Source organism: Oenanthe melanoleuca, chromosome 19, assembly GCF_029582105.1.
Source record: "Oenanthe melanoleuca isolate GR-GAL-2019-014 chromosome 19, OMel1.0, whole genome shotgun sequence".
Classification (NCBI taxonomy): domain Eukaryota; kingdom Metazoa; phylum Chordata; class Aves; order Passeriformes; family Muscicapidae; genus Oenanthe; species Oenanthe melanoleuca.
Genome location: NC_079352.1, coordinates 1,135,302 through 1,148,501, shown reverse-complemented (window position 1 = coordinate 1,148,501; position 13,200 = coordinate 1,135,302). Strand labels below are relative to the sequence as shown.

General features: G+C 54.2%; 1 protein-coding gene across 2 annotated transcripts; it reads right to left on the bottom strand.

Moving 5' to 3' along the window:
* Window positions 1–4,826: 4,826 nt before the first annotated feature.
* Window positions 4,827–10,965, bottom strand: DYNLL2 (dynein light chain LC8-type 2). Of its 2 annotated transcripts, XM_056507025.1 has the most exons (3): window positions 10,824–10,965; window positions 7,531–7,669; window positions 4,827–5,948 (listed from the first exon to the last, which is right to left on the bottom strand). In XM_056507025.1, the coding sequence occupies exons 2-3, from the start codon at window positions 7,660–7,662 to the stop codon at window positions 5,811–5,813; spliced, it is 270 nt and encodes an 89-aa protein (XP_056363000.1). In that variant the 5' UTR covers window positions 7,663–7,669; window positions 10,824–10,965; the 3' UTR covers window positions 4,827–5,810. The 2 variants fall into 2 exon arrangements, with proteins under 2 accessions (XP_056363000.1, XP_056362999.1); XM_056507024.1 differs by lacking the exon at window positions 10,824–10,965 and having other exon boundaries at window positions 7,531–7,683.
* Between the last annotated feature and the right edge of the window lie 2,235 nt (window positions 10,966–13,200).

Genomic DNA, 13,200 nt, shown 5'->3' with positions numbered 1-13,200 from the left:
AGAGGCAGATGCTTTTGGCCAGGTCACTTTGAACCCTCTGAGAAAGCAGGGCTTTGATACCCAGCTTTAGGAAGAGGTTGTGTCCTTGTCGGATCGTTCTGGGCTTTCCTCAACAACAACAAAGGCATTTCTATTTTTCCAGAGCCATGTTCTGGGCCGGGTGCCAGCCTGGCTGTGTGCAGGCTGCAGCAAGGCCTGGCCTGGCTCTGTGTCAGCCCCTGGCCCCACAGGCGGGCAGGCAGCAGGAATCACACCCCAGACCCATCAGCAAACCCTGTGAGTAGGGATTTCCATCCCTTTGACTCAGCTCAGGACTAAGGCTGGGGTCACACACTGCCAGTGAACGCCGGGGAAGCCTTTCCCCAGTGCCCTGCTCACCAGGGCCAGGATAAGACATGGGAAAAGCTCTTGCTCTTGCTGAGGCTGGAGTGCAGCGTGGCAGGCAGTGGGAGCACACATCCAGCTCGGCAGATTCCAGCCTCAGAGGGTGTGTGGGACTGGGCTGCAGGAACAAAGGGCGTCTTTCACTGGCTCACCCCAACAGGGCTGCCGAGGCGAATTCCTGGGATGCTTTTATGGGCTGCTACCAATGCAGAGGCAGAGCTGGGCTCCCAACAATCTCCTCCCCCTGAAAGCACTTCATTCACACCCAGGCTGCAAGGAGGTGAAAGAAAAGGCCACGCACATGGTTAAATGCAAGGGGGCCCAAATGCAGGGGGGTCAGAGCACTCCCCAAGAGCTCCCTGCCCCAGGCTGGGAGCGAGGGCAGGGAGCCCAAGGGTCTGGACAAGCAGCAGAGCTGCAGCCAGGCTGCTCTGCAAAGGCCATAAATCATGGGAGAGGCGTGAGCAAGGGAGGGAACAAAGGACATGGAGAGATGCCACGGCATCTGGCAGGGAAGGACGCGGCGGCTGCACCAGAGGATGGCGTCTGAGGAAAGCCTCTGAGGCAGCCCAGGAGGGCCCGGGCCCAGGGACCAGAGCTGGCCCTGCTCTGCCTCTCCCCAGCCCAGCCCTGTCAGCATGGGGGTGTGGGGACAGGGACAGGGAGATCATGACCTCCCACCTCGCCCATGGCCCCACAGTGCTCCTGGGATGCCTCTCCAGCACTGCTCTGGCCCACTGCTGATTTTTCCATCAGGCCACGAAGAGCTCTGGCACATTGGTTCCAAGTCCCCAGCACCAGGATGGAACAACATGGCCTGCAAAGGCCACTACAGCAGCCTGATTCCACAGGCAGTAGGGAATATGGTGCACCAGGGCTGGAAAAAACTGTTCCTTGAGCTTAACCCAGGGCCAAACCCTGATGAGCAGCAGAGCAGAGCCTGGGGCTGCCCCAGGGGAAGGGACAGGGACTGGAGTGGGATCTTACCCCCTACTCTGGGTGCTGAGCCCACCAGTGCTCAGAGCACCTGCCACCACTACCAGAAGGGCTGGCAAAGGCACTGACCTGATGATAAGCAGTTATTTGTCTCGTTGGTAATGAGTTATTACTCAGCCTCAGCTAGACACTGCCTTAAGGAAGGAAGCATCTGATCATCTTTTAATAAACACAGTTGGCTACTGCGAGGCTCCTGCAGCTCCTGTATCTATAAAGTGATCCACGACACATGGCTTGTGCACAGACAGAGCTGCTGTGAGTCACTGTCTGGGAAAGGGTGTCAGGATCCTTGCTCAATAAATAGAACAAAGGAGGGAAACCTCGGATGGGCAGGGATGGCACAGCCCTGCGTCCTTCACTGTGTGCCACCATCCTCAGGATTCACCCAGCAGAGGCTGAAAGTGAGACGACAATGATTTCCATGTTCTGTCTCATCATCACTAAGTGCCTGCAAAAGCTCTGGGAGAAGGAACAGGTCCGTTGGGTACTGGGTATTCCAGCCACAGGCTCTGCTGGAGCACACCATTGCTGCAGGCTGGCTGGGCAAGGACAGCCCTGACCTGCAGCCTGGGTGTTCCCACAGGAGCAACGTGCACCTCCCAGGCTTGTGCTGCCACTTGTCCCTTTCCCAGGTGGTCACAGAGAAGAACATTGTGGCAGGCAGGCAGGGAGGGAGCAAGGCTGCCTGCTGATGGACTGACACCTTCTCTCATGGCTTTACACAATGCTCACGCTGCAGAAGAGTGAATCCCTGGCAGTGTTTAGTAGTGACACCCACAGAGCAGAGCTCCCCAACCCCTGCCTCTCTGCTCTCCAGTGCCACACAGTCCTGCTTTTGTAAGGCATTTCCACATCTGGAAGAAATACTCAGCATGAGGAACTGAATGACTCTGCTGATAAGAGAGAAAACAGTGTGACACTCTCACCAGCCACAAACTGCACCATTCCCCGCAGTGAATGCACATCTGCAGGCACATCTGCACCCAGAGCTCACCCACAGCAGCAGCCTCAGACTCCCCTGCACCCAGCAGCATAACATAAACTGAGTTTACATTTCAATAGCATTTTTTTTGCCAGAACACATCTGGAAGCAGTTTCTTTTTCCAGATGATCCCCCTGCAAATACATACCTTCCACTCTGTGTCCCAGATCCAGATGTTTCCAAATAGCTTGAAAGTGAGCAGCCATCCTGGGAATGCCATTGGTTTCTCCAGCATGGAAACAGTTAATGCTGCAAGGCATCATCCAGGACACCTGTGCCTGGGGGAAACTGGAGACAAAGTGGAGCCCAGCAATGGAAAAAGTCAAAGCCAAGAGCCCTGGCAGCTGCTGGGAGAGGGAGGGGAGGGAAGCAGGACACAGCTCCGTGTTCAAACCTCCCCCTGCTCTCAGCTGTGTAGAAGGAAGCACTGCTCTAATTTAGGCAGTTTGTGTTTTGTAGGGCCCCAGTGCTGCAAGGAAGATGGTTTAGGGGAAAAGAGTGCTGTTTCACTGCTAGATATGAGCAACAACTCCTCTTCCTCAGCCTGAAGGACTCCTGCTGCAGTGACAAGGAAGCACCCCAAGCCCACTTTGGAGTTATGTGTGCCAGCTCCAGGGTACACCATTCCTCCAGCCCTGGCAAGGCCACCCCATGCCATCAGACACTGATTTCCAGCAGTACCACAGCCCCTGGATACATGGCTGGAATGGGGGTTTCCCATATGAAACTCAGGCTGGAGAAGTGTTGAGGTTTAGATCAGCAGCCTCCTGTAGTGCAGCTGGGGCTCAGGATTCAGTTTCTCTGCCTCTTGCTTGGTTTGAGGGCCCTTGACTGGCCCAGCCCCACATGGCTGCACATTTCCTTGGTGCCTCAGTATTAACCCAGCCCGAGCCAGGCCTGGAATGCAGAGCCCCAGCACAGCCCAGCTGGCACTCAAGCCCAGCAAATTCCACTTCCAGTTAAAAGGCTGGGACTACCAAGAAAAGAGCATCACTGCCAGCTCCCCTAAAGTAGAAACCACCCCTGCTGTGGGGCAGTGGCAGGTGGGGCTGCAGCAGATGGGCCGTGTGTAAGAGCCGTGCTGTGCCTGCGAGCTCAGCCCGTGCGGCTCGGCTGAGTCACGCTGCTCACGCTGCTGTTACTGTGCCACAGCAGAGCTGTTACACTGCTGCACTTGGGAAGAGCCCACAGCTTTTCCAAAATATCACCGAGGCCACAACCCCAGATTTAGGTTGCATGAGGAGCAAGATAACAGGCTGAGGGGTTGTTTAAGGGTAAGCCCACAGCCCCCGCACTGTGAGAGGCGCTAAACACAGATTCAGCTCGCAGCTTTCCCTCCAGCACAGGGAAAACCTGCTTTCCTGGGAAGCAGGGAGACACCTTCCTGTGCAGGAAGCTGCTGTACCACCCCCAGTGCCTCAAGCCATTAAGAGGTCAGCTCCAAGCCATTCAGATCCAGGTTACTCGGCACAGAGCATCCCATCAGGGTGCAGCAGGACACAATTCCCTCAATCCCTCCCTCTGACTCAGCCTTTGAGCTGAGCACCAGCACAGAGGGGCCACCTAAGCTCCTCTGGTAATTACTCCCTCCCTGACCTGCCTTCTTTGGGTCATCAGCATCTTCCAGGGCAGAGAAATCGCTGCTCACCCTCTCTGGACAAGGCTTTTGCTCAGGAAAGCTGGTAAGGAAGAATAAACCAGAGGCGGTTTAAATGTGTCAATTCACCTTTAATGTTTGAAAAAAAAATAAATGGTATTTGAGCAATTGCAGTTATGAAGGGAACAGATCTTGCTCCACGAGAGACCGTGAACAGATTCACATTAGACTCATGCTTGGAAAAAAACAAACCCAAAACATTCTCCTTTCAGACCCAGAGTGGAGTTCTGAAGAGACAAGACCACACAAGTGCCCCAGACAGTCCAAGGCACATTATCCCAGTGCAGACATTTCCATCGACATGAACTTATGACAGCTACATTCTTTCTAGTTACAACATTGTTCTATCCATAATACAAAATTAGGCATACTTTGGATTTTGCACAGAGACAAGAAGGACTTTTACTTCAGGAAGTCATCAACCTGGGTCACCAAATCATTTCACAAAGAGCTCCCTTCACTCTGCCCTTTGCCCCCAGCAATGATTTATTCCCAACACCAAATTAATCTCAGAGACACAAGCTGGGCTCACCAGCCCAGTGGTATTGCCAATGCATTAGTCAGCAAACCAATAATTAGAGCTTCTATCAAGCACCAGGGATTTACTTGCCATCACACAGCATTTCTGCACACCCAGATCAGAACTTCCTGCAGTGTAATCCCGAGTCAGTACGTACTAAGACAACATCACTGCTGAACCTATTGGAGACCAAGACATTTGTCTGCCTTTGAAGCAGATGTCACATGAGTTTCCTTCACACAACATCACATGTAAATTTAACTTCTTGGTACTGTGCTTTAAGAACAAAAGCAGATATCAGAACATGGAGGACAACCCTCCGGAAATAGCTTATTAGCTACAGAAAATAAAATCAAAGAAAAAAAATAAAATAAAAGAGACAGTGGCCACTTACAAGTCTTCCACACGACTAGCTTGCTTTAAGGAGAGCATCAAGTTAAGGCAGTGTTGAGACAACTGGCTACAAACATGCCAATAGAGCTGTTGTCAGTAGTCACCAATTTGATATCCTACTCCATTGTGGGGCCGGGCCACGTGGCTTTAGACTCAGTATCAAGGTCTACAGACTTCAGCCACAGGATTGCTGCTTTCTGCAACAAGCAGGAACTCAGGGGCTGGTTTTGAAGCCTTCTAGACCACACTGAGTCACTTATCAAGTCTAGGTCAATGTTTCAGCAGAGCCAAAAATACAGCAAAGGGCACTGAGCAAGAACACCGAGGGTGCCAGCTGCAAGCCTGTATCACAGTCAAAGGTGGAGATCACCTTGGGTGTGGAAGCCACGTCACCCAGAGCCACCCCACCAGCTTCCAGGGAAGGTCTAAGACCTGCCCCGAGGGTACTGGGAGAGCCAGCTCTCTACAGTCTGCAGGGTGGGACAGAGGCTCACACTGGCTTTGCTCCTCTTTGCAAGATTAACAGTCTAACAGGACTCAGTAAGGAAGTCTGGGGCTTTTGGCCTGCCCAAAAAAAGTTTTCCCAGCCTCAAAGAAGGAGTTACCAGTGAGGGAGCTGTTGTGGAATAGTTTTATTTCTTCCCACGTAAAGGCCATTGTTTAAGCATTTACAGGTTTCCTAGTGCAATACAACCAAAAAAAGCAGTAACAAAAAAATGCCGCCTTCTTCCCAGGCAACTAAACAGAAGTAGATTTTTACTGCAACATATACACATTAAATATAGTATACAGTCCATGCAGCGGCATAGCCATGTTAGAGGGAGTCGTGGCTTCAGCCATCAGTGCATTACAGTCCAAATTTCAATCGCTCCTACTTCCTATCCAGACTTGAAGAGAAGAATTGCAACCTGACCCAAGTAAAAATAGATGAAGTGCTTTGTCTCGTGTGTTACATAGCTGCCAAAGTTTCTGCCAACAATGCAATGCCAAGTTGGGTTGTATTTCTTGTCAAATTCCTGAAGAAAGAGAAGAGAGGCATTAAGGCCAAGAAAGCCCACATGAAAATAGTTCTAAGCACAAATTCTGAGCTGGTTCTGTTCACACACTATCGCCTCTCCTCCCACCTGCAGCATCTTGAGATACCCCATGGCAAGACACTATTCAATTAAGCAACCAAACCTCTGCACTGGATTGTTTGAAGGATTCAACACAAGCAAAACATCTTCTGAGCCTTGGAGCACCATCAGCCCCGGGCAGGAAGAGCAGACACGAGAGCTCTCCCTGGTACAGCCCTGTGTGTAGGCTAATCAGGGGAATAATTCTCCTCTCCCATTCCAAACCCACTCACAAAAAAATAAAAAAAGGTTTTGGCATGTCTGCTCCAGCAAGGCATCTGAGCTCAAAGGTCACCTAAAAAAAGGAAGGAGAAAAAACCTGGCTTCTGCTATTTGGGATTCTTGTACACAAGGGGGAGAAAATCCACACTGAAAACAAGCAGGCAGATTCACAGGCCAGAGAGCAAAGACCCAAGAGGTCAGAGGTGAGCAAGCTGAGTGCTGGTTCAATAGTCCTCTCCTACTTAGCAGACAGGATAGGGTTAAAGACCATTTTCCTCCCTCTAATTAACACAAGACTCCCAAGAACACCCTTCCCTCCCCTGAGACAGAGCCAGAAGAACAGACTCAACATCCTAGATTAAAGCCAGTTCTAGTTCTCAGACAGTAGAAGAGTTTGAGCTCTTTGCAGGCAACCTTTGAAGTAAGGAAAAGGCTTTCTTGCCAGGGCACGAAGGTGCATCAAATTGCTTCCCTCCTCCCAACACACTCTCATGAAATAAAGGCCAAGTTCTTTTTGGATGCCTTCTGTTGCACTCCCTCACTTTACAGGCTGCATTGCCCCAAGCACTTAGAGCTAAGTCATGCCTCAAAGTGATCTGAGAAGTCAGGAGACACCTTTGAATCCTTTGCCTTCAAGCTTAGATTACAAGCAAGGCCCAAACACCAGCCCAGGTGCCAGGACTTCACTGCCTCTCAAGTAAAATTTCCCTCCTCCAATAGCACTTTGCCTGACCATTCTGAGAAACTGCTACAGGGGGAACCAACAGCTCCCCAGGTGCCATCAAGCATGAGACTCAATTAACAGGCTTCTATAAATGGGGAGAGAACCTCTTCACCAGCCACGACAGCTGCTTGCACTGTTTCTCACACGGCAGCCCCAGCAGCCAGCACAAGGCCCATCCCAGAACCACACATGCACTGCTGCCCACCAAGTGAAACACTGGGGTGATCCCACCTGCACTGGTGTTGCAGGTCTGTGGAGCAAGTCCTAAGCAGAGGCAGCCACCAGCCCTTTCCAGGCTGGCAAATCCTGAGGGAAATCACTTGCAGTTTGCTCAGAGCTTGCCAGAGCCCTGCCACAGCCCTCCCCTGACCTTGGAGAAGTCACTCCATCCTCTTGAAAACAGCAGTAAAGCAGCCAAGAAGCCAAGTATCTTCTCCCTCCCAGCACGCAAGCATGAAGCCTCAGGCACTCAGCTCCTGACAGACTCGGGAGCTTTGGGAAGTCGCAGCCAGCACAGCACCCTCATCCCGGAGTTACCTTCTTGATATATGCTGCAATGTCCTTTTCTATGTTGTACTTCTCCATGGCCTGTGTAGCACAGTCTACAGCATCCTGCTGCATGTCCTCGGACATGTCCGCATTCTTGATCACAGCCTTTCTGTCAGACATGGTGAACCTAAGGCAGAACATAGATTCCTTTAATCCCTTCCCAAACAGGAGATGCTTCCTGTGCATCAGAGATTGTCCTTTCTGTGCAGGCTGCGTCACAAGGCGATACCACAAACCCCTGGGATGGCCAGAGTGAGTTTTTTGGGGTTGCCTACAGCAGCCCCAGGCCAAGGTGCCCTCACAGCCGGAGCACCAGCACTGGCTGGAGGTTTGATCCAGCATCACCACCTGCATTATTAACCACAGGCAGGAAAAGCTCTTGTGTGGGAGGAGACGGGATCTGCAGAGAGCCACAGCCCTCCTGCACATCAATAGGCTACAGCCAAGTTTGCCTTCCAGGTGTACCAGTGTTTTGGAGCATCCTCTGCTCAGAGCCCTGCAAGCAACAGATCCCAGACTGTCTGTCACAGGCACAGAGGCTCAGGAAGCACATTCAGAGCAGCAGTGCTTCTATTCTACCCCATCCCAGGTGCCACAGTTCCTGCTGCTGGTTTAGCCTGGAAGGAGCATTGTTCCACATTCAGCCATCATCACACCCTCAGTTCCCTGCTGCTCTGCCATGAAACCCAGCCTCGAGCTGCTCCCATGGGACAGAGACAGTCTGATGAGCCAGAAGCAGGTTAACAGCACACTGCAGCCTGGAAACAGGGCAGGGGAGGCAGGTCCCACCACAGAGACAGAGCTTGGCAAAGCTCTCCTTTTCCTGCCCCCTCCTCACCTGGGGACCACAACACAGATGCCAAAACCAGCCTGCTACTGCAGTCCAGGACTTGTTCTGGAGTGAGGGGTTCAGCCCCCTTCACCCTCAAAGTTAAACTGCTTTGTACCAGGCACTGCAGCCATTAGATCTGACATGGCATTCCCAGGGATGTGTTCAGCACTGGGAACTTTCCCAGAAATCCTAGAAAACTGGGACTTCATGATCCCAACACTTGCAGTCCTTCTTCAAGCCCTGGAGAACCACCATTAAGGCCTGCTCTGGGTGTCACAACCCTTGCTCTCATTCCCCACTCGAGGCCTGGGGAGACACATGTTACCTGGGGATCCAGCTGTTCACCTTGCAGCAGCTCTTACCCCAGCATGTTAAAACTTTGTGGCAATAAGCTTCTTAATGGCAAGGAGTGCCTCCAATTAAGCCTGCAAAGCACCATTAAGTTTCCTAAATCCTTTTACAGCACTCTAAGTCTTGAGTGATACTACCAAGTGTGTTTTGAAACAGTGAAAATACACATTTTTAGCTCTGCTGTGGAGTGAAAAAAATCTGCTGCAATGATCACTTCCTGGAAGAGCCCCAGAAAACTGAAGGAGTAGCTTTGTTACAGCAATTAAAGGAGCTTGCTACCCAGAGAGAAAGAGAATCCGGTTACATAATTGCAGCCCTCTGATTACAATACTTCAATTCTTCCCTCTGCCTGCACTTGAAGACTTCTATTGCCACCTTAATTTATACAGTTTAGATATAGTGTTTAATAGAGCACTGCTATTAACACACACTAACAGCATGGGGAGGAATGACAGGAACTGAGCTCTGCTGCCAACAGAGAGCACATGCCCCTATCACAGCCCTGGAAAAGCCACTTCCCGGCAGTTTGTTCCTTTCCATGCTGTGGTTTCAGCCAGTGGGGGTTTGCCTCCAGCTCAGAAGCCGAGGAAAGAGAAGACACAGTTCAGAACAGCCCAAACTGCCTGTAGTTTTGGATTCACAACCCAGGAATCTGACAATCCCTTGGAAAAGTCTTCTGGGTGTCCAGTCCACAGGAAGAAGGAAGCAGCAGAAATCCACTTGTGGGTCATTCTTCCAGAAAAGCTTCTTTAGGGAAAAAGAGCAAGCAAGCCCTCACACACCTGCACTGCTGAGTTCAGAGGGCACCTGCCATTGCATAACCAGCCACAGAGTGACCTGCAAAAGGCACTTTCCCCTCCTCATTGTTCAGGCAAGGGAGCATCCCAGTGCAGGCCTGCGCTGCCACGGGCGACAGTGCCAGAGGAAAAAATGATTATCCTTCAGAAGGGCTGGCCAGGAGACCTTCCCCAGCACAGCACCCTCCCCTGCACTGCTCCATGGCACAGCAGCCCCCATGGCCAACCACAGCAAGGGCTATGCTGCTGCACCTGCCACAGCAGGGTCACACCCTGCACACCACAGAGCAGAGCCCCTGTCTCAATCCCTAGGGGGCTACAGGGCCACCCTCCTCCCCACGAGGCAGCCCAGCAGCACCACAGACACATCAAAACCCTAAACCACAAGATCACAGGTGGCTCTTGGGGACTTGCCACCCAATCTAACCCTCTTTGAGGAAAACCACAATGCCCCAGCATCCATCTCAGGAAAAGATGGGCCTAGGAAGGGGTAACATTACAGCTCCAGCAGCCACCCCCCTTCCCCCAAGGGCAGGATGTGGTCTGTGAGAAGGAAGACCACAGCCCCAGCTGCTACTCCAAGGCAGTATGAAGCCTTGGAAGGGAAATTAGGCCCAAGGCAGCACCCAACCCTTTTCTTACAAGGGTAGGATAAGGTCTTAAAACGAGCATGAGTCCCAAGCCCAGTACTCCAGCACGACAAGCTGGGGCTTTGGGAAGAGCATGAGACAAAAACTATCTGGGCAGAATAGAACCCTAGAAATGAGATGGGGCTGAAGCCCAGTATGCACCACCTCCCCCATGAAGACAGGAAGGATGGCGAGGATGGGAGCATCCATCGCTTCCCCACCAGGGCAGCACAGATCCCACGGCTCGGAACGGGGCCCAAGCTCAGCACCCACCGCTCTGCCACCAGGACAGCATGGATTTCGCGACTGGGGACGGGGCCCAACCCCTGCACAAACCACATCCACCACCGTGGCCGAAAAGAGCCCTGGGAGGGGGTGCGGCACAGCCCCTTCCCCCGCAGGGCTGCCCAGAGCCGGAGCATTGAGTGACCTTCATGGGGGGAGCTCCGGGAGCGCCCGAGGCCGCGGTGACCTTGCCTGGAACGGGACCGGCTCCGCAGCAGCGCGGACCTCGAGGGAGGGGCGGGCTCCGATCGCTCCCCAAGGACCGGTCGCGCCCGGCCACTGCAGCGACCTCCGCCCTCGAGGCGGCCCCACCGCCACCCCGCACACTGAGCAGACCGGTGCCCGGCGAGGCTCGGAGACCGCCGGCCCAGCGGAGACATCGCTCACCTTCACAGTGACAGGGCCACCCCGGGAGGGCGAGGCACGGCACCGAGGAGGAGGAGGTGTCAGGAGGCCCGGCCGCGCTGCCTCAGCCCGCTCCGCTGCGCTCCGCTCGGCGCCCCGCGCGCTCTGCGCCCCGGCGCCGCGCCGCGCTCAAATACCGCCCCGCCCGCTGCGGCGCGCGGGCCGCCGCCACTCCATTGGCCGCGCCGCCCCGCGCGCCGCGCACCCATTGGCTGCGGCGCGGCGCGGCCCGCCGCGCCCGGCCCGTCCGCCCGCGCTGTTCTGCCTACATCCTGTTTCATCCCACAATGCCGCGGGGCGGCGCGCGGCGGGGAGGGGCGCGGCCGGGGGGGCGGGGGCGCCGTGAGGGGCCGTGAGGGGCCCGGGCCGGTGTGAGGGGATGGTCGTGGTCGCGGGGTCCGCGCATTCGGCCCCTATCCCCGGGGAAAGAGCCTGATCCCCTGGAGCGGCTGGTCCCTAGAGGGACCTTTGTTGCCCTAGGGGGTCATGATTCCTCTGCGGGGGTCCCCTCTGCCTTGGGCACTCCGATCCCCGGCGGGAGCCTTGAGCTCTTCTAAGAGGAACTCACTGGGTTGGGTCATACACCAGAGTGTTCTTGGTCAGAAGGCTCAAGCAGAGTCAAATCCTGTCTTGGTGATGAGTTGCAGCTTTGCACCTCAGTGGCACCTTTCACCTGAGATCCTCAACCTGTGATGGTCAAGGATCTCCTGAGCCTTGAGATGTCCTCCCAAAGTGGCACATATTTACAGCAGAAAGGCACTAAGGGGAGAGAGGGACTTGGGGAAGGTCCCTGAGGCTGTTAGCACCCCGCTTGGGACAGATCCGCGTTCCCTGGAGCTGGACACATACCCCAATGTCCAGGTTTCCAGGTCACAGCCGGCAGGTGCTTGGTGTCCCCTGCAGGACTCAGCATCTCCCCATACAAATTTCCCCCTCCTGAACATATCAAAAATGTTCCAGTGCTCTTGGGGTTTTCTTACAGAGAGCAAAGTGTGGGGAAAGCCCAGCAAAGTCCAGGGATTGAGCAGCTTTCATTCAAGTGCCAGCCCCACATCCTGTGGGAGTCACCGCTTTTCCCCTGGGATGTCTCAGGGCGTCCTGCCAGGTCCTTTTCCTGTCAGCCTTGTTTTGTGTGGGAAAGCTGATAAAATCCTGAACTTGGGTACTGCACTACTGAAAATTGTGCCTGCTGCACACACAGAGGCTGGGAGTGACATGTTCGAGCTGCTTCATCGTGCGTTCACCCCGAGAACATGCGATGTTCCACAGACACGTGAAAGCCAAGAGGGCAGAATAAAACCTCTCTGTCCACACCTGCCCATGAGCTCTCAGGATCCGGGGCCGGCAGTGAGGGATCACCAGGCCGGCAGGACCCTGGCACACAGGTGTGACCCCGGTGCTTTGCACACTTGGCTTTCCTGCACGGGGATCCTCAAACACAGGTGTGACCCCGGCATTTCAGACACCTGGCTGTCCCACACGGGGCTCCTGCCTCGATAGCACACACCTGCCCCCCCGGCTGCCCCCCGCGCCCGTCTGCCGGGCTGGCCGCCAGCCAGATCCCGTTTTGGTTGCTCCATTTCACCCGAGCAGCAGTGCCAAGAAGCCCTGTGCAGAAGCTACCTGAAGAAAAGCCCAGCAAAACAAAAAATCCTGATTCCTGTGCTGTCCCCATTCCCACGCTGCAGTGCCCGAACAGTAGCGAAAGGGAGACAGCGCTGCCCGGGCTGAGCTGCCTCTTAACAAGACCAGTTTTAATTGCCTGCATAGCCTTGAGAACCAAGAAAACCACTCCAATTCTGAAACCTCCCTGACTTGATCGCTGAATGAAGACAAGCTTACAGCTGGTAACAGCACCCAGGGGACAGGCTGGGCTCACTCCAGGAGCCAGCAGCCCCAGAATGCGCCGATCCTGTTTGCTAGTGAAATGGATATTTCCTAGTGTGACCTTTGTGGCCTCTGAGATACTGGTCAAAACTCCAACAGCAAATAAAATATTTATTGCTCCTTAATGGGTCCAGACCCGAGCTCCTGCTTTAAGAGAGAAGCCAGCAGCACAAAATGAAGTGAGGATGAATGAACACTGCAGTGCCCGGCACTGAGGCTGTGGGAGCACAAGGCCGTGCCCGGGCAGGGGACACAGTCCTGGCCAGCCCCAGCCGGCTCCTCGGCCGTGCTGCAGAGCCTCAGGCCGTCCCCGCACGGCTCCAGGAGCGCCTGCCCACGAGGGCAGCCGGCTCCGCTCAGGTTCGCTGCACCACGCTTGGCTGGGCTATTTATAGCTCTGCCGAGTCTCTGTTGAGGCAGCAGATCTGAGCCTGTGGATCTGTTTTAGGAGCTTTCCAGACCGGGCGGCGCA

Excerpts from the sequence above, each read along its gene's own strand:
- DYNLL2 (XM_056507024.1), bottom strand. The coding sequence starts at position 7,683 with ATGTTCTGCCTTAGGTTCACCATGTCTGACAGAAAGGCTGTGATCAAG. Across the intron at positions 5,949-7,530 it reads TTGCAGCATATATCAAGAAG|GAATTTGACAAGAAATACAA; the intron begins GTAACTCCGGGA and ends CTCTTTCTTCAG.